This window comes from Trachymyrmex cornetzi, unplaced genomic scaffold (assembly GCF_001594075.2).
Source record: "Trachymyrmex cornetzi isolate Tcor2-1 unplaced genomic scaffold, Tcor1.1 scaffold223, whole genome shotgun sequence".
NCBI classification, from domain to species: Eukaryota; Metazoa; Arthropoda; class Insecta; order Hymenoptera; family Formicidae; genus Trachymyrmex; species Trachymyrmex cornetzi.
The window spans coordinates 2446110-2473915 of NW_017296881.1; the positions used below are offsets into that span (position 1 = coordinate 2446110).

General features: G+C 36.2%; 2 protein-coding genes and 1 long non-coding RNA gene across 6 annotated transcripts in view; 1 reads left to right on the forward strand and 2 right to left on the reverse strand.

Moving 5' to 3' along the window:
• The window catches only part of twin (CCR4-NOT transcription complex subunit 6-like twin), a 520423-nt gene that overhangs the window by 346886 nt on the left and 145731 nt on the right, over positions 1 to 27806 (forward strand). The gene's annotated exons all lie outside the window — the stretch shown is intronic.
• LOC108760283 (uncharacterized) lies at positions 7578 to 8693 on the reverse strand. The gene is made up of 3 exons (XR_001940078.1): positions 8622 to 8693; positions 7692 to 7828; positions 7578 to 7609 (listed from the first exon to the last, which is right to left on the reverse strand). It is a non-coding gene; the product is annotated as an uncharacterized LOC108760283 (long non-coding RNA).
• Positions 16520 to 26310, reverse strand: LOC108760279 (uncharacterized). Of its 3 annotated transcripts, XM_018506120.1 has the most exons (7): positions 24680 to 24737; positions 23799 to 23925; positions 21106 to 21259; positions 20124 to 20247; positions 18653 to 18884; positions 17713 to 17868; positions 16520 to 17077 (listed from the first exon to the last, which is right to left on the reverse strand). In XM_018506120.1, the coding sequence occupies exons 2-7, from the start codon at positions 23880 to 23882 to the stop codon at positions 16892 to 16894; spliced, it is 936 nt and encodes a 311-aa protein (XP_018361622.1). In that variant the 5' UTR covers positions 23883 to 23925; positions 24680 to 24737; the 3' UTR covers positions 16520 to 16891. The 3 variants fall into 3 exon arrangements, with proteins under 3 accessions (XP_018361622.1, XP_018361624.1, XP_018361623.1); XM_018506122.1 differs by lacking the exons at positions 16520 to 17077; positions 17713 to 17868; positions 18653 to 18884; positions 20124 to 20247; positions 21106 to 21259 and adding exons at positions 22958 to 23184; positions 25807 to 25935; positions 26197 to 26310 and having other exon boundaries at positions 24680 to 24770; XM_018506121.1 differs by lacking the exons at positions 16520 to 17077; positions 17713 to 17868; positions 18653 to 18884; positions 20124 to 20247; positions 21106 to 21259 and adding exons at positions 22958 to 23184; positions 25807 to 25935; positions 26197 to 26310 and having other exon boundaries at positions 24680 to 24773.

A 27806-nucleotide genomic window follows, 5' to 3' on the forward strand; every position in this document is an offset into this window, starting at 1 on the left:
CGGCGAAGCCAAAGAAAATCTCCAAGATACTCGCGCCACCGATCCCTGCCATCCCGGCGATTTTGTTGTTGCATTCTCGAGCTAGCGAACGTGCGCGCGAAATTGGCGTCGGCTTGATAAGCCGAACGCGAAAAGGGACGTGCGGACGAGTGGCATGCACACGTCAACAATCCACACCGTTATAGAAAATCCACACCGCGCCCAGCACCGCCGGCCCACATAACTTCACCCGGACAGACAGGGATTGTCTTATTACCGCAAACAACCGTGTGGCCACGGGCGGGCGTGCACGGGTTCGCGCAAATTGTCTCCGTAAGAGAGGCGCAGCCGCGTATGCGGGTCACCACCGTTATATACAGAGCTGTGTACCGGGCTGGTGAACTACGGGCATTCCTGACCGACTCCGTGGATTCCTTAACGAATTTCGAGTTGACGTTTGATAGCGAAGTTTAATTGTAATTCTACCTGCGGCTTTGTAAATCCAGAACTGCAACTGTTTACTCTCATAGTTGTTGTGCGGTTACGACATAATCTCGTGACTGGTTGATTGGTTACATGCTGATGGAAATATACTTCTCCATTTATTATTCTTAGCGATAGGAGAACTAGTACATACTTATAGTAGTTTGTTAAAGTTCGGTAAATTTGCTTTCTGAAGAAATTTCAAAAGTTTATATTTCTTTTCGTTTTAAAATTATTTCTCCTTTCAACTCTGCATACTCTTTATACCGACTTAAGACAATCTAAAGAATCGTAACGCAAGTTAAGTTTCTGTGTACACTTCACGCATACATAATTATCCAACTAAACTTGATCATAAATTACGTTGAGACGCAATGTCTAACTTATAATTAATCGCAATTACTATTATTATTCTATATTATATAGATGTATATATTTTTGTGTCCTCCAAGTACGTAGTAAAACTGTACATCCATCTAGTACGTAGTAAAAGTCAAAGTGTCGAGATAAAATCACAGCAAAATACAATAATGTCACGCGGTGCATTAGAATCGAATGCTCCCGGGCACTTTTTATCCTAGATATTTCTGAGGTTAACGATACCTCGCGGATCGCACGAGCATGGCAAATGGTTAAACGATCGTCCGATCGCGGCGAAGAAAATTCGGCTTTAAATCTCGCCTAACGTCGTAAACTTTAATCTCGGTACGAAATGTACAGCGGCACGCTAACGGTAATCGAGCAATTACTAGCGAGAGCCGTTCGGTTCCTCGCGCTCTAGCGACTCTTGTATATCACATGGCTCTCCTCTCTTCCTTTTTCTTTCTCGGCTTTTTTTTCACGTACGTCACCTTTGCCACGACGTATAAACTCGAGAAACTACGATGCACTTCTTCTAAACCCGTCAAACTCGTACACCTTACGCACTTCTCGCCGATTATTCCTTACTGCAGTTCATGTAATAAGCTAATCGCATAGCCTCACGTCGATATTCGAGTCTCGGAAATCTTAAACATGTTAATACTTGCGAGAGAGTAAAATCGGTCTCGACGTCAATGATTCTCTGGGAGGATTTACAAATTTGGAACCGAATTTAGAACGCAGACGTAAGATAGATTTAGAACATCTGTATTTGCAGAGGGCTCTTCTCTACTCGCAGATAGAATTTGCTTTATTTGTGGCGTTGCGAAGAGAGAGGGAGAAAGGAGGAAGAGAGAGAGCATGTGTGTGCACCAATATTAATTTTCTCCTACCCTCGTAACCGGTGAGGACAGAAATTTGCGTAGAGCTCTGGCCGTGCGCGCTCTAAATCAGCGTTAAGAAAGCTGTATAAAGCCACGCCGTAACGTGTACCGTAATCGGTTGCTCTTTGTAAGCGCCTAATTAATGGTGATGCATCCTAATTCCGGGGCTTTGCTCTTAGCACGTAGGTACCTACCAACTCGGGCAGTTATGCCCGGCACAATTGGCGACCCTCGCCTCGCTGTGCGACGCCGCCGGCTGCGAAAGTTACGCGAAAGATTAATGCCTTAGCAACGCACGCTAATTGTATTAGCCCGCGAGCATTCGCGTTATGAGTGCCGTGCGCTCGTAAAGAAAATTATTTTTATTGTATATTTATGTGTTCCTTTGCATATTCTATTTACGTTTTATTATATTTTATTTACGCTTCGTAATATATTAATCGTAAGTGGTATCCTGTTTATCCCGCTTAGTGAACTTCTAGTACTGAAAATAGAGATCACTTCATTTCGTATCGTAGCTTTAAGCCACCCTACACCGTGACAAGTTTAAACTCCCCTCTGGTTTTCAATTATTCCGAGATTACTGCTATAAATCGTCGTGTGACACCAGCATCTCGAATTCTACGTCCCCGAGTTTTACAACATCGTTGAATCCATGCGGTGATGTCACACTGGCGATGCCTTTTATATTTGTTCCAACGAGTTATTTCGTCGTATCCAAAAAAAAAAAAAATGGGCGAACGAAAAGACCCTGGACGAAACTGTCGGGAATTCTTCGGTGACTCGCTCCTGCGATATGAATGAGCGAGTGGCTCGTAAAAGGTTATTTCTCGATGCCGGCAACCACCGGATGCCAGATGAAGATCCACCGTGGGCATTAAAATTTCCAAGTGACGTTCGCTTGATGGATCGCAATACTCGAACGAGCGAATGAACGTATGAACGTATGAACGAGTCCGTTGTGCTGTGCTTGACATTACGAACGCGTTCTATCTCTCGCAGAACCCGACGCTGTCATTGTTACGATTCCAGCGATAAGCGACGTAAAAATGGTGCGGCCTGTGGGAAAAATCGTTTTTCCAAAAAGCCTGAAAAATACGACAAAAATACTCCTCATATCTCAACGGGAATCAAAGAAATTTGCGTAAAAAGAATCCCTAATATGATTTATTAACGTATTTATTATTATATATATGTAGCTCGAACAAAAATTTCGGCTATTCAATAAACAGCGGTACATTCCCGATATACCTCGGCACGCAAATAAATCGATTTGCATTTAACGTTTTTCGATAAATAGCTCCGCGTTTGAATTATCGTTTGCAATTCTCGCAGTTTGTTGCACGCGATAAAATCCTTTGTGTACGAGACCGTATTCTTTTTTTTTTTGCATGTCATCCGTGTATCGCTTTACCACTCGCGCTTTTAAATCGCGCTCGATTCCATCGACACGCGATAAAGCGCTCTGTTGTAACTTAACCCTCTGGAGGCTGGCAGCCACCGGTGTTTCACCGAAAGTATCTTTTTGAAATTCTAGTTTACGCGCGGTGGCCTCGCTCGAACGAGAATGTCACAGTGGTGGTCTCAAAGCGAAACCACCGAACCTTCAACTGTAACGATATTAAATTTAAATGGAGTAACAGAGAAATTGAAGAGAAAAACGTAATAATAATAGCGATCCCTATTATTCTGATATAATTTTTAAAATACTCGACTTGGAAATGCACGATATAGTTAGATTTATATAAAAACCTTGAAATATTTTATTATCTTAAAATTGCTTTCGAACACTACGAGAATATCGCATTTAATTAAGTACGGTTTATCAAATAAAAACATACTTTTGTTCATCGAGCGTACATATTACCAAACACCCCGTGAGCAATCTTTTCTCTCTATTTCTCTTTTTATTTCTGTATCTCGTCAAGAACGGTAATATCGTCAAGTTACGAGATAAAGCCGTCTTCTCCTTTGTCCCCAGTAGCTGCTTCGGGACCTCGTTTCCATATCTCATAAGTTACGAGCGTGCATCTGCTCGCGGATACAGATGCGTTTCAATACGGCTGGTGACGCGACATCCCGGGAGAGGATCAGGGAGTGAAGGGGGGGGGGAAGGCTATTAGTCACGTTTATGGACTCGTTGTCCAGCGAGCGCGATCCCGCAATGAGAATCGATTTGCGCAAAGATGAGGGGAATAAACTACGTCGCGCTTATCGCGAGGCTGCCGGCGAAGGTTGAAAGGATACTTCGTGTTGACCCTGAGATCACTGGACAGCAACAGAAAAGACAGAATAATGTAAGATAGGATAGAATGGAATAAAGTTTATATTGCGTGTTCTGGGACAAGCAATCTTCTTAAAATACAAAAGGGAAGTGACACTTACAAAGTAGATATTAACAAAAAATTATAGCTACGTATAAATGTACGTTATGAGATATAAAAAGATAGCGTAAATACAGACGTCGGAATTAGACGGAAAAAAGAAAAGAAGAAAAGAAGAAAAATACATGGAAATTTATTCTTATTATTCGTTATCTTTTTTCTTCTGTTGTTAAGCTGATTAGTAAATAGTCAGTTTATATTATACAAAATGAATGTATTTCTTGCGGATATTTTTGTCTGGAAAAACTGATCGCATATACTTCATCAGGATCGAAATGCATAATCCTTTATTGAACGACACTCCGATCCAAAGTCTCAAATTCTGAAACTCCGGTGAAATGCTGACTCGATTGCAGACGAGTGAAAGTCGCGCTAATTGGAGAGCTCACCGAAACGCGTTTGAATCGTCCGTTGCAAATTAAGCTGGCGCACATTCAAACAAACGTGGATTTGCACAAAAAAAGGGAGAAAAATTGTGACAGGCATTCCTGATTTTTGTGAGTTAAGCTTTAGCTACTGAAAGCTCCGTTCCAGGGAAAGATCCAGATTAAAAATTAAATCTTTTATAAAAGTATTAGGAAATTATATATATATAATTATAAAATCTATTATTCTTTTCAGATAAACTTTTCTATTTTCGAATATTTTTCAGAGAAAAACTCAAAATTACAATTACAAAGCTGTATTCTTCAAATCAATTTTCGAAAAATGTTTACGTGACGAAAAATTTTAATTGGATGCTATTGACCCGTGGTTTACAGAGAAAGAATTCGAATTTTAATTCAAATTTAAATTAAATTTTCGAGCGCGTTTAATATCCCGGGGAAATTAATTCTAATTATCAACGTAGGCAAATTGTCACCAATTTTGTTCCTAATTTTCATCCTTCGCTTTAGCTCGTCCCGTTAACGGTGTAAGTAACAGATGCTTGCGATATCTTGCCGGCGGCGAGAGCAAGTTCGAAACACGCGGAATGATGTCAGTCAACGTCGGATCGCCTGTCACGAAATCAACCGCCGCTAGGCTGACGCCGAAAAGTTAGTCGAGCACGTTAGTCGATAGTCCACAACTGCGAGACCTATTAGACCAAAGTACCGTGAATTCCCCTCCTGCCCCTCCCTCCATCCCTTTCTCTCTGGCTCTCTCGATTTCTCTCTTAGTCTCGCTATTCCTCTCTGTGGTTGGCTGTGCAGTCGTTGGCGAAGTTTACGCCACGTCGGTTATCAATGGCAGTCGCGTCGGAGCTGCCGCATTATGAACTTATCACGGAGACAGTCGCGGACAACTTCGCCATTAAAGTTCCAGCTCTAGCAATGTTACTGACTCTCCTCCGCTTTCTCTTCTTCGTCTTCCATGATAGTGATACGCCCTTCCTAGACACCGCCGCGAGAATCCCGGTGAACAATAGGAGGTACAAGCGTGCAGCTGCAGCAGCCTAATCTCGGACCGTGATGGAGCTATAAATATTCCGAGGAACATCAGACGGATTCGCTTTTCAATACTAAAGGGAAAGGAACAGATGTTTCTTACGTTCTTTGACTTTTCTTTTCCTGAAGATATTTCTATTTAAAAACTTTCTTATTATCTAATATGCTAATTCATTACTCATTACGATAATGGATTAACTGCCAATATAAATTATTGAGAAATGTTCAAGTCTTCTTTATTTAAAGAAAAATCGAAGAATAACTTTAACAAGGTTTATTATAGCATTTTAATGTAAATATATATTGCTTGCTTTTATTACATCTGTTTTATAGTCATTTAAACATGTCTTCTTTGAACATTCTTTCAATAATCGATAAACCAATGTTCAGTCGACTAAATAATAAATAACTGATTTGTTGAAAAAAGAGGACTTGCGCATAGACGCCTTCCATTGTCGACGGAGTCTCTCCCGCTTCATCGGCGATCCTCGGCTGTACTTGCCGGGCCGCCGGGTCGATAAAAAGTTGTTTTAATTGGCTGGGAATCGTGGAAACTCGACGACGCGACGACTTTTCAGCTTTGTCGTTGCTTCCTCGAGCGTAAAGCGCCGATATAAACGCGCGATATTGCCGTATCGGGCGTGCATTTTAATCCTTTATTGCCGCCGAGAAGCTAAGTCGTTGACATGGTGCCGTTATTTATTATCGCGTCGAGCGCGCAATTTATACTACATGACACCCTTCGTAATTTTTTACTCGTATTTTCCGATCATTAATTTATTCCGTCTTCTTTTTTTCTTCCAGGTACGTAATTCCGCCATCGGCCGCTTTTGCGTGCAAGATGCAGTTTGCGTTATCAAGGGTATGTTTTAACTAAAGTACGAACATGCTTTTAACTTTAACTGATACATCGCGGGATAATACTGTTGCTAATAATGTTACATATACTTCACTCCCTATACGAATTACTATATTTTCTGATCGTCCGCTGGATAATTGGCTGCTGAATAAATGGGAAATTATCAGGCTAAACTGCCAGCCTTATTATCCCGGCAAGAATCGCGCGTTCACTTCTTTCTTGCGATCCGCAGGGACCTCTCTCCAGAAGAAGCTAGAGTCTAATTAAAAACTTAGTGCCGCGCGGAACGAACCTCCGCATGTTTCTGGACACTCTTTCCTTTTCCTTCTTCATTTCCAGGAAGCCTGACTTAATTAACTTCGCGAAGAATGAACTGTGCGTTATCCCGGTGGTACTCTTAATACATCTTTCGCCGCGTTTTAACTTTATCAGGTATTCGCTCGCGGAAAGAGAGTCGCGCTTTCGCGCGATTTATGTATTCCCCGCCGCGCTTTTCGACTTCCGAGAACGGCGATGTTTCTAATTGGCGCAATTACGATTGCTTGTATTACTTGATATCGCGCGCCGCGTTGCATACCGAAGAACAGGAAATTCGCGATTCACGCCTGCGGTTATTCCTGTCGCGGCGGTTATTCCTAAAAGCGGAATTTTCTCCGGTAAATGAACCGCGTGCGCGCGAAATAATTCGCGCGGCGCGAGACGGGAAATTTGCGGCGTGCGATTTCATTTCGCGAGAGGAATTTGTAATCTTAAAATTTTTGTGCAAATATGTCTTGACGCCACAGACATTTTCTTGTATTTCGCTCTGAGAGAGAAATATGCAGATTTTTCTATATTACATCAAAGACCGATATTAATATTAAAATATCTCATATAAAAGATTCGACGACCTGAATACTTTTGAACATTTCTCGAAAATAAAAATTTTTCAGAAAAGTTCTTAGATTACATTAGCATAGCACATTATACTGCATTACAAAAAATAAAGTCTGAAAATAAAGATAAATTAGCTTGTCGTAGGCTGCATATACATATATATTACACAGGAAATTGGTCATGTAGAAGATAATGTAATTCTGAAACATTTTTAGAGAATATATTCTATCAATGTTCAGTGATATTCAGATTATAAAGTGCTTGATTATACACTCGGTATATTTAAACACTTCTCCGAAGATAAACATATATAGATTTCTCTTAACTCCCTCGCTTTGGCCTTTCCGTCTGCCTTTCCTAAGGCAGAAAACTTGGTTACAATGAGGATTACGTTCCGCCGACGTGGCCGACATATTTTATACGTCGAACTTTATTATACCTTGTTCGCAGTTCCTCTTCTACTTTTTTCTATTCTTCGGACTCCTTTCTAGTTTTACATGAACAGTGAACTCCATCGAAGAGATTCTTAACGTCTTTTTTTTCCCACGATTTTGACTCCGCAAGCTATGGAACGATCTTAAAAAAGGACGAGCGTTCAAAAAATCATACGAACTAAATTTATTCGAGAATTTATTTTATTTGAAGGAAAAAGGGAAGGAAAATGTTGGGGACAAGTCCGGAAATCAATATCTCTCGCAAAGCAGTGAGCTTTTCTGTATTAACTGCGAGCAACGGTTTTCTACAATAATAAAGCGCAGTATAATCCTGATACCCCGCAGAGTTAGTCGGCATATATATTCGTCGCGAATATGGCGAAATCAAAGCATGACCTGTAAACCGCCACGCAATACGCGGTATTACCACCTCATATTAATTCTCGAACGAATAGAAAATGTTTCCCCGAGGGGTTGACTCGCCCTCACAAAGCGCGAGAATCTCGCAGATTGCAAAGAAAACGTGTTATTCACAGCTGAGAGTTGAATACTGTGGATAACTCGTGACTTTTTGATTATATAAAGAATCAGAGAAGTGTGAATGTAAACGTGCTAATATAAATTAAAAATATAAACATGATGTAAATATTTTTTTTTCTTGATAAAAATTATTTTCTCCTGGAAAAGAACACTTTCATGCCCGAAATATTGTAACTTCGGAAAATAAAACTGTAATTGTGATAAAAAACTATAACATGAATATGAAAATTAATAATTTTCCGAAGAATAATTTAAAGAAAGAATAATGAGATAGAGATATCGAAAGACTAATTTCAAGTTTCCGTATGAAATCTCTCTCAGCATTAATTTCAAACTGGACGTTTTTTTAAATTTTCAGATTAAAGTTTCATTGAGTTTCACATAAAAAGATTTACTTGGATAGATCTGGACTATCGGTTATCGGTTGTAGAAAGTTACTATCGGAAAGCAGATGTCTTGCGTGCACGCCAAACTCGGGATAACCTTATCTCGAATAAAACACGAGCACATACATAATGGTGCGTGTTACGTCGATTCTTTTCGTCGGTGTAGTACAATGCGCAATTTTGAACAAACTTTTACTAATCTCGATTAAACACGCGAGCTATGGCTTCGTGTCGTGCGTATCGGTTTTGCTCCTTAACTGTTATGGGTTAGTATTATAAAAATACAGTAAAGAAACGATAAAATTAAAACTTTCTATAAAAATTGCTTCTAAAATATGTATAAGATAAAAATTTTTCCAATCGAAATTATTAATTATTTCACTATCCTAGCATTAAGTGGCTTCCAACGTAATTAACTGGTGAAATTAATCACAGCAGAAACGGATATTAATTTGCCAAATAATTGTATCTGCGTAGATCGAATAAAACCTTCAATTAAATAAATAATTTATTAAAATGAAATTATTGTACTGCATAAGTTTCGTTTATTTTTTCGAATGTTGATTTGTTTTTAAATAATTCTTCCAATACTGCTTTTGCTGGAAAAGCCATCACTGGTTACACCACCGTTCAGGTTGTTAGTGACAGCATCGTCTCGAGAAAAATGCATTCTCGTGAAAATGCGAATTAGCCTGCGGTTCTTTATCTTGCGAAGCTCATCTTCGTGTTGATGGCAGCGACAGGTATAGCGACAATGCAAAGGCGGGCAGGCCATTTTCCCGTTCTTTATACAACGCAACGATCACAGGGGCAATATTCACAGTGCTCGACGATGACACGAGAGATGGTTGAGTGCGGTGAAAACACTCAACGCCGTCTTCTATCTTCTTTCATCCTGTAACACCCTCGAAAAGATTACACCAACGCGAGATGGCTCAGAAACGATTGTATTAAAATGCACATTTACGTTATGAAAATAGGTTTCCGATTTCAAATGCAAACATGTACTGTCGGAAACACTTTTAGGATTTGAATTAAATGGAGAGATAATACTATCTTTATATTAATTATTATTAATTTAATAGCATTAATATTGCTGTTAACTGATATTAATTCATTGTAATTTGTATTAATAAAACACTGCTTATGATATCTTTTTATGCAAATTAAAATAAATTATAATCGACTTTTTTGAAGTTATTTGAGATAATTCTTATTCCCTTTTATATCATTTGATATTATATTATATATTATAGTAAAAAAAATAAAAATTTTGCCAAATTATGTTTATTTTAAATTAATTGAGTAATGGCATTTATATTCTTTTTTAATTCAGCGAAAGGTTAATTTCTTAATATTAAATTAATTACCTTTGTATTTTAACCTAAAATTAATATTCATATTACTCGAAAGTTATGTTCATATTATTCAGTTATCAAGTTTATATTACACGAAAGTAGTCAATACTGCGATGTAAAAAAATAATTTCGAATTATAATTAATGAAACTGCCATTAGAAAGTAACGCGGTGCAAGTGGAACACTTTACATGATAAATTGCTGTAAGATCGCTTAAAGCCGCGCGTCAGCATAGCGACAGCGGTTTCAACCGCGACAACGCGGTTCGCGAGCATCCCGAGTGTGCCGTTAAAAGAACAGAGAGGAGAGTCGAGAAAGACGGTGACTCCAATAGAATAACTTAGTAGCCTCGTTTATATCCTTCCGCTCGTACTCGCCGCTCCCGCTTCGTTTGTTCTCGAACGCGACGGGCGATTAATTAACGAGCGCTCGACAAACGATCGAAGTGCCGTGTCGACTACGACAACGACAACGACGACGACGACGACGAAAGAGAAGTCGCGTCGCGAGGGTGTCGTTCCAGGCTGTATACTCGGCCGTCCCGCTCCTAATTAAACCGGAGTTGAATCATTACTGCGACTACCGGGAAGTAGTCTCGGCCAGAGGAAAAGTACGAAGGACTTGTCCTCTCTGTGCGCGGATAAGATAATGTTTCTAAGCGCAACTCGCGCAACATCACTTAAATTCCAAACACTTCTAGTCTTCTTATACCTTATCCTATAATTTTAAATCATATCTTTTAAAAATATTCATTCTCTACACATAAAAGATTTAATTTCTTCATTCAACACCTATTAAATTCTTAACGGTAGATAATTAATTCACTTAATAATCTTATGGTATCTTCTAATATTTGTATATCAATCTATACAATAATTCCCGTAAATCATCGTTAGCGTTTGTCAGCTAATAGTATCTCGTATATTAGCATCATCCCGTCTTTACGAATCTATCGCTCGCTCATTCGATGCACCGTGGCAGGTTGGCGAATTATCGGCTCGCGTTCCTCCCGCTAAAGTGCTAATTACCGCAATGCAATTGCCGACGATCTATTCATAATCCACGAGCGCCTAATCTAAGCTCAATTACGCGCCAAGCGGATTATATGCACTCACTTGAAACCGAATTAGACGTAATCTCCTCTCCCTTTCAGCACGATCTCTGACGTTGATCTGCGAATCGTACTTGATGTACTTTACGCTTCTCAAATGCGGCTTAATTAGACGCGGCTGGGTTACAGTTTTCGATAGTGCGTATAAAATAAGGACACAATTTAATTTGCTGTCATAATTCACAATTAACGCGTAATCGAGCGAGTAATCGAAATCAACAGTAACGTATTTTTACAAATAAAATAGATAAGAAAATAGATGAGACTTTGTTCGAATTATCGAAATATTTTTTACCTAAACATTAACAAATTTCTAGGATCAATAAGTATCTTATTTCTTTCAGTAAATATGTTTTTATAAAAATACATTTGAAAATCGTGTCTTTGATTCGAACAACATTATTAGCGGTTAAGACATTAGTTAATAAAAATTCCTCATAGTGTAATGGAGAAAATCGTAATTCTTCAAGTATAATCTTCTCTAAGACTTAGAGTTCGACCGCTTGGCGACCCGACTCGATGTGGATTCGTCGTTCTAATTAATCTGTGCTCCATTTATAAAGCTGTAACACCGAACGCAGACCAAGTTTGAAAGTGGCCGCCATTGCAAAGTTACGGGGTCGAGACGGCACGAGCGGGTGGTTGGTATATTAAAGGGTGCCCGATCGTTCGTCATGGGGTGGACGATCGTTTATAAGCCGAACAGGTTCATGATTCTCCTTGCTGCTCTCATATTTCGTCGTGAAATTGAATCTTCCAGTGAACCTAAGATATTTTTGTTTTTTTTTTCTCAATTATTATATTGATAATTAAAAAAAACAAGCTTAGAGATGATGGACAAGAAATAAGATAATAAAATATAATGAGGATTAATTAAAAGTAATATTTGAGTTATATAATCAAAGTGTATGCGACGCGTGATAATAAGAAATAGAGTAATATTTTTCGGATAGGTAGAAATGTATTTAATCTACTACTCAACCATAATAAAAATTTATAAATAAGCTAATAAATTTTTATTAAATAAAAATTAACTTAATGAAACTTATTGTAAGTTCGTCATGCAGTGTTCTGGAAATTAATTGTCGGAATATATGTTTCAAAAGTTGTTGGTTACACAAAACGTCCTATGTACCGTTAAAAGAAAATGTAAATTTTCAAATCTTTCAGAATTGTTCAGAATCTCTGAGGAAATCGAAGAGATTATGTGTTCCTACGTCGAGTAACGTTTCCACCGAACCTTTCTCTTATTGCCTTTTCCCGAAGTACTGTGGTATTTCGATTCTTCGAAATTCAACGCTAGGAGATCATCAAAGAGAGACCAAGATGTCGAAAAGAAGAGACTCCCGGAAATATATGCGAAGCCGCCGCGAGGAACAACGGTCGTAAAATTCGATGAGGAAGAGGATATCGGTATCGTAGGTGGTCATAACGACGGCGATGGTGCATTGATTACAGGACGGTCTGCGAGTTAACAGCATAGGATTTCTCGATAGGAGGAGAAGTATAGAGAGAGGAGGCGGTTAAGGCTCCTTGTTGTGTGATCAGTCAAGCATACCGAATGGAAAAAAAGGAGAAAACACTGTTACCGCGAATGATATTCCAGTAAAACGAGAAATATATCATCGCGGGACGAAAGTGGGAGTAGAATACGACAGAGATACCGAATGATGCGCGAATATTGTATAACGTCTAAAATAGATTCCTGAATTCTAAAATGGAAGTTCGACAAATGTCGAAATATAACTTTTTAATCATTTACAAACAATAAAAAATAAAAATATTTTCTCGAATTGGATTTTCAACACATAGATGAATAATATCAAGTTCCTCTTTATTCGACTTCGAGCAGGAAGATTAAATTTTTAATGGAAATCTTAATTAAGGAACTAACTAAAATTACACTGCTGGATATAAAAAAAAAGCAATAATAACTCACTTTCTTTAAATAACATTTAGTTACTAGTTTCAAAGTAATATAGACGACGTCTATATTAACGTATGCACTTAGCAAATAATAAAAGTAAAATTTAATAATTTTCTTCGGTTAAATTAATTGTTAAATTCCGATGTCTGTTAAATTAATATTTAGGAGCCACAGCAACCAGTACAAATGATTAAAAATATTCAAATTGTATATAATTTGAGATTATGAATTTAACAATGTATACAATACGTGACACATATATTAGCACTCTTCGAACGTTTAAATATGCATCTTTTTTTGTGAGAGAGAAGACAAAAATGAGATTGAGTTAAACTACAATAAAGCTCCATGGACTAATTAATTTGCTCGTTAGGATGCAAAATAGACTATAAACGGTTGAATTTTTCTGAAATCGGGAATAAAGGTAGAGACCGGCGTTAAACGAATTCTAAGAGGAACGAAACCGGAAGGGAGTGGGAGCGAAGAAACGTTTGCAATGCTAATTATATGGCTTTTCTTATAACGCTCGGGTACCGCTTTCATGGCCTAGTTAAACTGACGATCTCGCATTGTGTTCTTCATCCCCGCGCGATCTGCGAGCGTATCTTCGCGATCGGTATCATGCAACTCACTCAACAGTCTCTCTCTCTCTCTCTCTCTCTCTCTCTCTCTCTCTCTCTCTCTCTCTCTCTCTCTCTCTTTTTTTTTCTCCCATCACTCTCTCTCTCTCTCTCTCTCTCTCTCTCTCTCTCTCTCTCTCTCTCTCTCTCTGGCATATTATGCACTCCCACGGTAGATTGAAGTCGAGAGTACAGTAGAAGATTCATATTCGCGTATTTTGTGTACTTGTGCTTCGTTATTTACATTTCATTTTTCATACTCACTGTCCCTGTAACTCATTCGCTCTCGGAGGGACGGCACATAATTTACATTTTTCAAGGATATGGATTTAAAGCGAGTCAGAAATAAAGCTTTTCAATTGTTGATTGCCACTTGCGAGTTAAATTGCGCTTTATTGTATTAACGCAACGTGTACTATAGACTTAAGTTCTCGTTATTATTATATTGTTTATGATGCCCAAAATTTGTATTTGATATAAATCGTTGCGTTAGTTAAGTGTTTTCCGCTCGCTTTCTCTCTTCTTTTTTTCTCTCTTGGTTGTACGATATTTATTATATTCGAGGACTATGATTCATAAGTTCTACCATTTAAAGATAAGCTGCAACGACACGAAGACAATAAGAGGACTAAACTCTATTAGGAGTAACGTGAATAGAATGGAATCAAGTCGTCTTTACGGGCGCACTCCGGCGTATCGATCGCCGATTCTGGTAACCGTCTACGAGATCAGAGCCGAGATTACTTTCATCGTTTTATGCCCGTTACGTGCTACGTCGATGGTTAGCTGGCTGGCCGCGTTCTCTTTACTCGGGGAAAACTTTCCTTCCGTGAAGAGAGGACCTTTCGTCCTTCTTCCTATAACTAGCCAATCAGCGCTCACGGACGTATTATTGGCAACAATAAAAGACGGAGACAGCAGCCCCGACGGGAGTGACTCATCTTTTAAGCTCAGAATGGAGAGAGCTGCGCTGAGCCACGCGTTTCCCTTACGTGCTTCGATATGACCGTCACTAATTACAGCGCCGTTAACTCACTCGAGCAATAGATGAACTCTGGACTATTAAAGGTATTCGATGAAATTTAGTTTCCTTACGTTTAATTAAATCTGTTTCAGAGGACAGTATAGTTAATTTTCTCGATAAAAGTAACTCGCGTTTAATTGCGGTTAATTTTGAACATTAATTTCAGTGGAAATCATTATAAGCACACTTATATGTCGGCTTTTTGTAAATAAGATGTATGATAATAACTTATACATTACTCACGCATATACTTCCAACTGGACGAACGCGTAATCGCATTTGTTTAGTTATGCGGTGCGATATGCTACGTCTATTACGGAGCGTAACGTATGCGGTTGTGATGGTGCATACTAATTATTTAGATAAGCGCGAATCCGAGCGCTCATTTAGAAACACCGGAATCGGCGGCTGTATGGCTCGTCGGTGCTTTTTTTGCGGTTTTTTTTCGCGAGGATGCGATTTGCATACGTTACTCGCATCCTCCTGTGGCGCACTTTTTGCTTCTATCTCTTTCCGAATAATTCGAAACACATTACGCAATCGAGCGTACCTTTTCCAAGGGGGAAGTTACAGCGCGATATAATGTGTGTAGTGAATAGGTAAATTCGTTAGAGAAAATTTACAATTTTTTTATTAAATAAAGATGCGCCGTATGATTAAGTTTAACTCTGTTTAAAATCTGTATGCTCAAATTGAGAAAGTTTTAATGAAATAAGAATGTATAAATAAAATCGTTACGTCACGTTAACAACCCCTACAATCTTAAATTGCATGTGGTAATGTTTGTAAAGATTTTTTAATATTTTGTCAATACTATTGCATTATTTTTTATATAAAAAGAAATTAAAAATCACAAATAAAATCGTTTATAGAAAAAGATATAAATGTAATATATAACATAAAATAGCTCTTTTATATTGGTATAGAGATATTAATCTAATTATTAACATCAAAACGCGCTTGATAAAATGAATTATATCACACTTTGATCCATAATTTGTAAATGAATAGCCGAATTTAAATTTTAAAGAGCCTTTGATACTTTATCTATTTGTGATTAATAAAGCGGCCGATAGTAATTGTGGTGCAACGTGCACGATTGCACTTTTGAACCGCGATTTCCTTCGTCGGTATAGATGCATTTAGCGGGATTCGTGGTTCGCTCGCGCGGTATTATTCATTCCACGCGCGAGTTTTTCCCGTTTTACGAGCTAAAGCCGGCAAAGAATTCCGGGAAATTATTATCCGGATGCACATGGTAGACAAGTCGGCCGGCGTAAGATAATGAGGTAATAAGGAAATGAAACGAATGTCGTTCGATGGAAAAGAAAGAAAGTAGAGAACCATTCATACGTCCCGGCGATCCGTTTATTTTATGTCTTAAACGCGTCGATAAATTGAAGTACGCCTATTAAATCTCCCGTTAGAGAATACCTCGTTTATCCGAAACTCACCTCGCTTCAGTGTAATTTACAGGAACGTTTTTGTACTCTTTGTAACAAATATCGCGAAAAATCTTGTCAATAATTATTTTCGAATTTTAAATAATTACAATAGCGAGATGAAATAATTGAAAAATATTTGTTACATGCTATCATGTAGAAATCCCCTCGATTTATATACGATTGTGAAAATGAAACTATAGAAGCTTTGGAAAAAAAAGCATGAAAAATTGATATAAAAGAATTTTAGATTTTTAACACAAAAATAATCATTGAAACGTTATTTCATTCAGAAACGAAGGTTTCAACCGTTTTTAGAGGTATTTTATTTTAACGTTCGATATTACAAATTTCGTGAAAGCTTATCTAAAAATAAATGAATAGCTGTGTAAATATGTTTGAATAAAAAAAAAGATTCTGTCTTTGTTCTCACGAAAAGCGAGTGTTGTTCTAAAGGACAGAAAAAGGAACGTATATTCAAAAATCTGTTAACGGTGATTAATAAAGTAATAATACGACGTGTCGCGTCTCGTCTCGTCTTGTCTTGTTTCGTAAAGTTCTCCACGAAATTGTCAGTCAGCCGGGAACGCAAATCGTGTCTCTCGCAGCGTGAAACTGTTTGTGCCGCAAGTTTCCATTTAAGTTCTACGTCGGGGAACTCACCTTCCCTACCACGGAATTCCGCAAAATTGAATTTACACGGAATAATGAAGTAACAGTTCACGTTTCGCGAGCGATGTGCAAATACATTTGTTCGTCCACCGTTCCTCGTTCGTTCGACCATCTCTTTATTCGTTTTAGCCGCACTCCCGACAGCAAACCTGTCTTGCATAAAAATCGTCCGTCGCCATCCTCGTGCTTTCTTTGGATTTGCTTTGTCCCCAAGTTTTTGGAGTTTTCGACTTGTTCAAGTCGCGCCAACGATCCCATCTTTTGTCCACGCAATCGTCACTGCTACACTCGTCGTACGACGAATCGCGATTCTGCACACGATAAAAATTGTGAACATTTGCAAAATGTGATTCGGTCATTCGTTTTAAAAATTTGAGAATTAGTACGATAATAACAATAGATAAAAGGTATCAACAATACTTCACTTTACATGTCTTTCGCAAAAATCAAAATAACGCTAAAATGAAAATTGATCACAAATTACATTTTATTATTTTTATATTAATAAATGTATAATTATTATGCATAATAATTATTGTTAATATTTTGTAATAATAAAAATAATTGGATCTCAATGACGCATGCACTTCTCGCGATAAATAAACGAAAAATTATAGGTATAATTTTTTGGTGAATTTCGGATTATTTTCAGCGAATTTTTCGTGAAAAATTTCTAATTAAAAAATATTTATTATTTATAAAATATTATTTATAAAAAATATATGATGCATGCACGCATTTATTGATCATTTTTAAATAAATTGAGGCGTACTATTTTTAACACGATTTCAATAAAAGCTACAACTTTAAGATATCTATTGTCATGGGGAGTGTCGTATCAAATTTCCGCCGCGTGAAAATCGATCTCGTCCGAAAAGCCCTGAAAATATTTTCCGACAACGACGGTGGGCCACCTATATAAAATATCGCGATAATGACGACTCACCGTGACCTGGTTTGCACAAAAGGCGTATCCGTGCGATAACTTCGATTGCGACCGGCAGTGACGAGATCCGCCTTCTTTTATTTCTTCTCTTTGCCGAGGACGCTCCTTCAAGACCCTGAGAGCTCTCGCGGCCTCGTCATCCATGGAAAGTGTTTTCTTTGTCATACGAGAAACGTCGTTGATGTTAGCACGCTATCTGTGTATCGCCTTTCAACCGATAGACGGATAAGTATCGATTTTTTTATTCCCCTCTACGACAACGTAATGACGCGTAATGAACGTACATGAGACTATTGAATGAAGCATATAAAGCGTATATGACGCATCAATTTCTCCTAAAGCATTAATTTTAGAGAAGGATGTTTTTTGAGTTAAAGATTAATGAAATTTTAAAGGTAAATATGAAAGTAATTATACACTGTTAAATTTTATAGGGTTAAATTAACTTAATGTGAGTCGCCACTGCTCCTACTCAATAATATCGTTATTTTTTACTAAAACAATGGTTATATTTGACACTGTACAGTATCAATTTAACATTATATAGTGTCAAATTTAATTATCATTTTAATAAAAAATAACGATATATTTAGTAGGAGCAGTGGCGACTCACATTGAGTTAATTTGACCCTATAAAATTTAACAGTGTATCTCAGTTTATGAGAATAGTAGATGCAATCTTTCATTTATAACAAAATTATTATAGCTAGCAAAAATGTTATTTCAAATGTTTAGATATTATTAAAATTAATTCACTGTAAAAGCTGTTAAAAAATTTATCTGACAAATTATTTCCATGTTTTTTAATGAAAATGTATTGTATCATTAATACTAATATTTCGAAATTTTAGTCGATATCTTAAGGTTAACTGGTAAATAGTGTACACATATTGGAATTAATCTGTTGATGCGATTAGCGTAACGGTGTGATGCTGCTCACCTGGCGATATCTCGATTGTATTTTCGAGTCGCACTCAGTCTGAAGATGACACAGTCGTGAATTTGCAAAATTGTTCAATTTCCCTCGACTAGACGTATATTTGGGTGAACAGGGAATCAGCTTGCTCTCTGCTCGCGTACAAATCCCATAATCGTGACCGCAACACGGGCATAGCGTGCGCACACTTTTGTCCCGTCTCATCAGTAACGGTATGAAGCAGAAGGGCCAACATCTGCAAGAAGAAGAGTATCAATGCTACGCTCGTCCTAGTTTTCCGTTAATAAAAAATAATGAGATACTTGATTTCGCGAGCAAAATTGTGTAGGATATGGAATTGTAAACTTTATGAAATTAAAGTTGGAAATAAGCGTATATTTCTTTCTCTTTTGTTGGAAAATATGAAACTTAACATATTGCAATTTATTCTTATTACGATTTTAATATTGCTTTGTATTGTGTACTTTTCTAGATTCTCGTTCTAAAAAATAGATTAAGATGAAGTGGTAAGTTGAAATAAATATACCAACAAGTGTATACTTTGAAACAATCAGCAGACAATATCACTAGGATCTTGTTTCTTTCATCATATCTATCAATTAACAAACAATCACAAATGAACGCCTTGTTTCTTTCATTATCTTATTTCATGTATCTATCAGTTAATAGACTTACGTATAATGAATAAAAGTTCAGAAATAATAGATATAATTACAAAAGATAACAGATAAAAGATTATATTTAAATGCATGTGGGGAAAAATCCATGTAAATGTATCACAAAGAAGATTATTTCCTGATGAAGCTTATATCATGTTGCACTTCGCTAATCAGATTTAATGAAGTGAATATATTTCATTTTGAAATACGGTATTACATGCTTATCGGCAGTCACTCTTCGTGATTTATGAGAGCGAGTAATTTCACGATTTCTGTCGCGAAATTATGAATTCAATTCGTTGAAAACGGACTCGCGACCAGGATTAAATTTAACGAAAAGGATTTAATGATTACGATTCACGCTTTAACCGTTTTGCGCTATGGCCGCGCGTTGGTCTTTTGAAAAACCCGTATATTATAGGGGAGAGACTATTCAGAGAATCCGCAGGTGCGCCTCGCTAATTAGCGTCGTTTTTACCGCCGCTAATAAGCGATTATTGAAAACTTGTTTTACTGATATTGCTTTATCGGTGCGAATTTACGCGAAATGTGCGAACGAAATCCCTCTTTTTTTCTCTCCATTGCTTCTATTTATTTAATATTAAATTATCGATTTGTCATGACGCTTTTATGGCGTTGAATAAATAAATATGAATATTACTTTACGCACGCACGCATTGCGATTGATATCAAAGTTATGTAACCAGCAATTTGTATTCTTTTCTATCACATACATATTAACAAGGTGCAATTGCAGCGCATTTTTTTCACCGCTTTTATTAAATAGTCAATTATAAGAATTTTTAATGACTAACCCCATTAAGCAAAATGCAACCAGACGAGAACTCGTGAATTTTTGTTGTTGTAGTATTATCGGCATCTTTTTCACTCCACACGCAGGACAACGTATTGATTCGTCGTGATATTTCCATGTTTCAACTGTAAAAATATATAAATATTAGATTAAGAGCTACGACACATACAAAAAAATATGCAGTAAAACGTAAACAGCAATAGTGTAAACATGCTGTAGCAAATCCAAAATGACGATTTGCTATTGCTTATTGCTTAAGTTTTACTGTTTAAAATTTACTGTTTAAACTTTTTGTATCATAGCCTTTACATAGTCTTGGCTGTATACTGTATACAATTTGTGTAAAATTTGTGTTAAAAACACGTATTACTGTTCCAAACTCTAATTTTTGTATTAATTTCACACAAGATATATTAAAAAGTAACACAAATATTATATATAAAAATTAACAAAAATGTAATACTGACATAATGTGCAAGCAAACTGTGAAAGCATATTTTCCGATAGAACTAACAGTTATAATGTATTAAATTAACATTTATTTATCTTAAAATTTATATTTTTAAATGCATTATTTTTATGTATTTTGTTCACAAATTGTGTTATTTTAATACTAAAAAATGTTAAATATCAATTTAAATTTAAATGTTTAAATAACATAGTCATATTATGTAAAATTAACACTCGAGTATTTTAAAAATTCAACAAAATTTTAACGAGGATTTTAGTAGACCAGTTTTAATGCAAATATAAAATGTTTTTTACGGCATTTATTCAAATACATATTATTTATGTTATATTCCATAATAAACTTTTATTCAGTATTGTAATAATAATCGCAAAATTTTTAATTAATTTAGAATTGACAGAAGCGAAAAAGAAGAAAAATATAAAACTCCCCGCTTTTTATCTGGATTATGTTCGTATACTCCGTAATTTTTAGTTCACTTAAAATTAATAAAGGCTGTTGTCTTTGTGCAGACCTTTCGTGGAGAAGACATTGTTCGGTCGTTTCGGAGCGTGAGCTTTACCATCGGTTGCTTTCAGTGTCGGAATCCACGGGAATAACATGCCACTTTGCGACGGCCCGCTCCGCTTGCATTCCGTCCTTTGTGATTTACAAAAGCGCGCTGCTTTCTAGAAGCATAAATTCATTGCGCGCGCGATAAACATAAACCGGTGCACGCGCGCATTTTGCAGCGAAAACGCACACTTGGGGCGTAACATATTAATGAACAGAATTTGCGAACGCATTTCTAATTACTGTTTTAAACGCGCGGCGCTCAATCGCGTTGTTTGCGGTAAACCGATTCGAACTGCCGCTATGGCCGCTGATTACAACAAAATCCGCGGTTTAATTACGGGCATAATAAGTCATTATGGAAATCGTCCGGGAGCTGATGATCTCGCGCGTAACTACATATTGAAACAACAATGTATCGTACGGATCGCGTGCCAACTTGCAGCTTTTTTCTTCGTCGAAATTATAAAATAAATTATAAATTCATCATTATTCGGAATGGATTCTAATCAGAATTATTTCGTTTTCTCTACACGGAGAGAATTTTTCGTTATTTTTTACCGCAAAATTCATTACAAATTTCATCATGTTTGGTAATAAGCTTGGGACAACTTGACAATAATGAAATATTATCAGTAACGATAGATTTTTTGAAATATACAAGAGACTTTTTATAAATGATGTAGTAAAAATTATAATGCAGATTGTAAAATGTTTTGAAGTGAGTAAGTTCTAGCGTAGCTAGAAACACACTCGACAACGAAAATAACCGATAAATATCGATTACAATCGATCATTTACTATGTTACATGGTAAAATTATAAGCGACTAAATCAGATTAAAAATATCATGCTGTATGGTAAAAAATGTATAAGCTATTTTATATATTCATGACTACTTGGCATCTATTCTTTTAAAATAATAAAGAATCATAAACTGCGTAACATATTTTAAAATGTTGAAATTTTACTATACCCTTTAGTAAAATTAATAAAATATATTACATATCTTATTATGACACATATTAGTAAATTAAAGAAACTTATATACAATTCTTTGAAATACTATGTTGTCCCACTATTATTATGATTTTCAGGCTAAATTCTAAGAGAAAATTCTCTCCATGTAGAAAACATAATAAAATTCTAGGAAATAATCAAACAATTTCAGATCGAAATTCATTTCGAATTATTTCATAATACTCATGTCTTGTATTATCTTTTTCAACGGTTCAATATATATTTTATCACTATTTCAATTTGATAACTCAATGTCCGCTAATGAATAATTTCTCACGGAAATAATATTTTGATGTTACGTATAATTGTAAATTTACGAAATAGTATTTCATTATTTATGTTTCCGAGAAATATTATATACATTAGCGTGGTACAAACAAGCCTTTAGTCTGTCTACGTATCTTTGTTTTCTTGTAAATAAATTTGCTACATTGAAAAGTTTAGTCTTGTAAATTAATTTCTCGTTTTCGAAACATTCATTAGCAGAAACGTATAAATTTTAGCTGGATGATAATCCATTTGTTATTTAAAATATCAAGCGGGTCTTAATTATTTATGTAGATTATGTAAAACAAAACAATATATTGATAAAGTACTTTATTAAAATGTAAAATAATAAAACGTGGTACGTTAATTAAGCTCTCTCTTTCGCGATGAACATAATTGTCGTTGAAGATCGATATCGAAATATTAGTATCGAAATAAGCGTAACGCTGAAAACACTTTATTCGGAAAAAGCACAATGACGTTTGTTATCGTCGATATGTCAATAATAAACATTCACGAATGCTCTTTATTAATTTTCCAACGATTCTTCTCTCGTGGCTCGCATACGAAAGTTCGCGGATATGGGCGATGCAAGTCCTACCGCTTTCGAATTTTCGACGTCAGTGGACTTGCAGGGCATCAGCTTCGCGTTTTTGTATTCAAAGTTGCCGTAAACGTGGCCGCATAATGGACAGATCATGCGAACCCTCTTTGCGCGCTTCATCATTAATGGAATAAAGCAAAACGGCCAACATCTGTTGCGAATCGCCATGCGGTGAGAATCTGATAGCACGATTGTGCGCGAATTACGAGCACATAAGGCCGTTCATATAGAAATTGTAGTGTACTTAAAAGGGCGTAGTAACATAGTCGAAAATAGAAGGAAACATTTTTAAAAGATAGAAAATATTTATCTTGAAGCACTAAAAAGCTTACGTTCAAATTTTTATTAAATTTAGATTTTCAATTTTAATTTCTCGGATCTTTAGAATAGAAATTCTCAAAATGATAGGAAACATGGGAAATCAGTTGGACATCGGGAGCCGCGGAGTTTTAAATTTCGTCTGGCCGACCATCGTGAAAAGGTCAGCAAAAAGCTATCTCTCGTTAAAAGTAACGAAGGTCGTTGCAGAAGAAACGGTATTACATATATAAGGGGCAAAAAGTTTTATCAAATAAACACAAAAGTTCTGTAGAAGTCTATGTAGTCGTATTCAAAAGAAATGTGATAAATCATTAGAGATAAAGCAGCAGGACGACTTCCTATCTGTCAGTAATATTACGCTACGTATTTATCAGCTCTAGAATTAAGTGTACGATTCATTAAACGAATTGATTATTTAACAAATATTAAATAAAAAATTTTTACCCGAAAAGGCAAAGAGCTCCGATATGTGAAGTCGTCAGTTTGTTGCCACGCGTATGAAGCGTTGGCACAGCTTCCTTCTGGCATTGAGGACAGACTTTCCTTTCGCCGTGCAATTTCCACGTGTCCACTGTGAATAGCGAAAACGAGTGTTAAGCCTTTAATAGATGCCGTTGTAATCCTGTATTATCGATCAGGTTACTTTGGCATCCGTTTAACGCTTTCACATCGACCACAATCGGAACCACAAACTATCGTCGCGTTTGAATAGACCGCAAACGACAAAACATTCTTCCAAGGACCGGTTTTACCGACATCGCTCAGCTTTAATCATATTTCAATCGTTTTTCTAAATACATGTTTGTACATATTATATAAAGTAAAAGAGAGGATTCGATTAATTGTGTCTATAGAAATTCCGACCGACGTCAGTGCAACCGGACCTATGTGAAAATTTTAATAACAATTTGCAATCTCTATTAATATTACAAGAAACTTCATTTCCTATAAATTATTTATATAGTATAGGCATTTCCTAAAGCAGGTTTTTTCTAAATATTAAATAAATAATAACAAGAATGAAAAGTGATACGTATATGTTCCTGATAATATTTGAGAATTAAATATTGTATTAATTTCTGTTTAATATATCTCATATGACTTGCTCCGTAATTATCCGAATGCTTCCTTGTTAATCAATGACTCTTTTTGTATTGGCCTACTTCAGATATGGTGAACGACCGCATAAATCCAAGGCGGAAATAGCCACGGCGACTCGCGCCAAACTTGAAACTTTAGCGTTTATCGTATCTGAATTAGGATATATCGCGAAAGCTCTCTCTGCTGCCGTGCGGCACGTAAGGTTTAATCGCATCGGTATCTACCACGAGTAGCGTAAACTTTCTTCTTGCCGTTCCTATCGACTGGCGTGACCGGAGACGAAATCCGATTCAACAATATCCTTAAATCCTCGTTCTTCTGAAAAAAGTTAAGAGGAAATAAGGGAAATGCAATCGTCGTCGACTGTTTCGTGTACGTTACGTGATTTTATTTGTGCACGAAAACGTGCGGAATTTATGAAAAGAGTAGTTGTAGATAATTATAATATTATTATTTCTTTAAATTAATTTGATCTTGTGATAAAAGAAATTATGGATCCAACTTTATGATCAAGCGATGTAAGTCAAGTGATTAAAATTGTGACAGTATCGTTTATCAAGATAAACTCTTGTTTCTGAGATTAATCTATTGCAAAATACAAAGACTCCTGTAAATATGAAAATCAGAAAAAAAATGGAAATAATTGTTATAAGTAATCGATAATTAAAATAAATTATAGCTATAAAAATTTTTTCGAAATTCTGTTATACATTACGAACACTGCGTTTATCACGCACACGAATTTTCGGTATCATACTTATTGCAAGTTTATTTCGAGGATTACGAGAAGTTTTATTCCTTTTAGAAACTTTATATGTTCTTGACCCAAGAGACTCATGGGTTGAAGGATCGACTTGTGGGATGGATAAGAAGAAGGTTGAAGGTTGAACGCGAGACGATAAGGCCACCACAAACATGAACGTGCAGTCTCCGTCTTTTTTTTACCCGTAATTTCCGTACGATCCTCCCATCTATCAAGTTATCTGTCCCATCTATCAAGATATCTAATTTCTTGGTTAACACCCCGAAAAATGTGGAAATTTGAGAACCAAAATTGACCGAAATTTATGATGTAGATTCTTATTTGCCGTCAAAAACAGATACTTCAAATATGAGATATTAAAAGAGCGAATTTAAATATAAAATTATAAAAAAAACATAATTTTAAATAAAATAAATAGTATATACAATATATATAAAAGATTAATAATATTTTTAAATAACATTTTTCACTTTTGACGTGTGTTGATAAAATCGTATCAACATTTTCAGACATCTTTATTGCTATATTTTACGTTTACTTGATACAGAGGAATTGAAAAATATTCCTGGAAAAAGCAAACATTTATACCTGATTGTTCAAACATTTGGCAGCGATCTCGGGATGATATTTACGGATATATGTGAGAAGTCTATATGTGTCTTTTTCCTCGACGCTTACTTGGTTGTCACATACTGGACACCAGGTTGTTATATACGACTATATTTATTAAAAATAGACACTTGGTTAGGACGTACATGAGCTAAATATTATTATACGTGCTAGTAATTATTAGATAACCTTATTTTAGTTATTTTATTTTAACTGTAATTTAATTTTATAATTTTAATGAAACATTTTTCATTTGTGGTAAATTGAGAATTATTCATCTCGTTGTGATAATTTGATAACTAACCTAATTAACCATGATTAACTTTCCCAGAATGAAAAAAATGAGCTATGTATGAAGACTGAACCGACCTTCTCCTCTATCATGTTCTCGAGAGCGTGAATTTTCGGTTTCCTATGAATCCATCGAACAGACTCAAACTTTCTGACTATGATTGATGTACAGTTACATTGACAAACTGAAGGTTCGCGTGTAGTAGCGGATCGATAACAGCGAATCGAAGTTGTTTCTCGAAAGCGACTCCATTACATGCATGAAATTGCTTCAACTTTTAATTTGAATCCCACTTGTAAATATTTAGGCTACATTCCAAAACGCCCTCTCCGAGGAAAATTTTACTCGAAATATATAGTACACGTAACGTACACTATAAACATCGAGTAAAATTTTCTTCAAAGAGGACGTTATGTGATGTAATCTTAATATACAAAATAAGGAAGTTGATGGTAGAATTGATATAAATACAAAGTGCGGATAATAGACAAATTTATTTGTACTGAATTAATAAACAAATTATAATAGATTAGAACTATAATAAATAAAAATACATGAACTATTAGAAATACAAATAGAAAGATACACTTTTGGCAGTTAATTTTTTGTACATAAAAACACGTACATACTGAATATAAAATTATAGATTTTTATTACCGTAATAAATAGTCACATCACACATTACATTACTCAGTAAAAGTCCTCCTCGTTACCCGGATATTTTCGTAGCGTGAAGCAGAACACCCTGAGCCCTGTGAGGACTTTGTCACGTTTTACAAGTTTCTCACCGGCGCGGAAGTGCTTCGCGAAGGAAGCAATCCACGAGGTGTCGCCGGCGAGGTACGAACTAGAGGAAAAAGGAGCTTTTCCTGAATGCGCTATGAGAGATTGAGTCAAAAGTTTTCGCAAGCGCGGGAACAAAGGTTTGGTGCAAAAGCTCGTCACAGACGATGGTCTTGCACGGTCTCACTTCCGTTTCGCTCGCCCGCAGAAGGAAACCACTAGTGGTCAGACGCTTGCTTTCTTCGAACTCTTTTCGTATATGTACTCTATTGAATCATAGATAACGCCACGTATAACTGTATGAGATTTCCCGCGGTATTTCCTCGACCGGACGTAGAAATTCTCCCTTCCTTTTTTGTCGGCTTTCGTAATGTACTCTTGACTTTACGAGAAGGCGAAATGAATTTCTGCCATTTGCTCGAAGATGAGGGTAAGGGTAAGAATGCGAAGAAGCCGCTTCGTGATATGTATTTAATATCGTGAGAAGTGGGGATATGTACAAAAACTTATTTTTTCCTAAATAAAATTTATTATACAAAGGTCTCGGATCGTGAAGTTTAACACGTTTTAGAAATAAATCAAATAAAAGTATAAAGTAAAAATATTTGAAGATAAACAAAATTTATTAATGTTTCCCATGTTTTGATGGCTAAAATAATTCATTCAAGAATTAAATATAATGTATATTAGTCTTTCTTTCTCTCTCTCTCTCTCTCTCTCTCGCGCGCGCGCGCGCGCGCGTCGTTTAGGAATATAAAAATAGAAACGACTTTATTATCTTTTCTCTTTCTCTCTTCTAAACATTTCTTGAATGTCTCATCTTTCGATTTTAGTGTTATTTGACGTCGAATTTGCACTGAATTTGTATTTTGTCGTGACTTCGCATTATGAAAAGCAGCGTTAT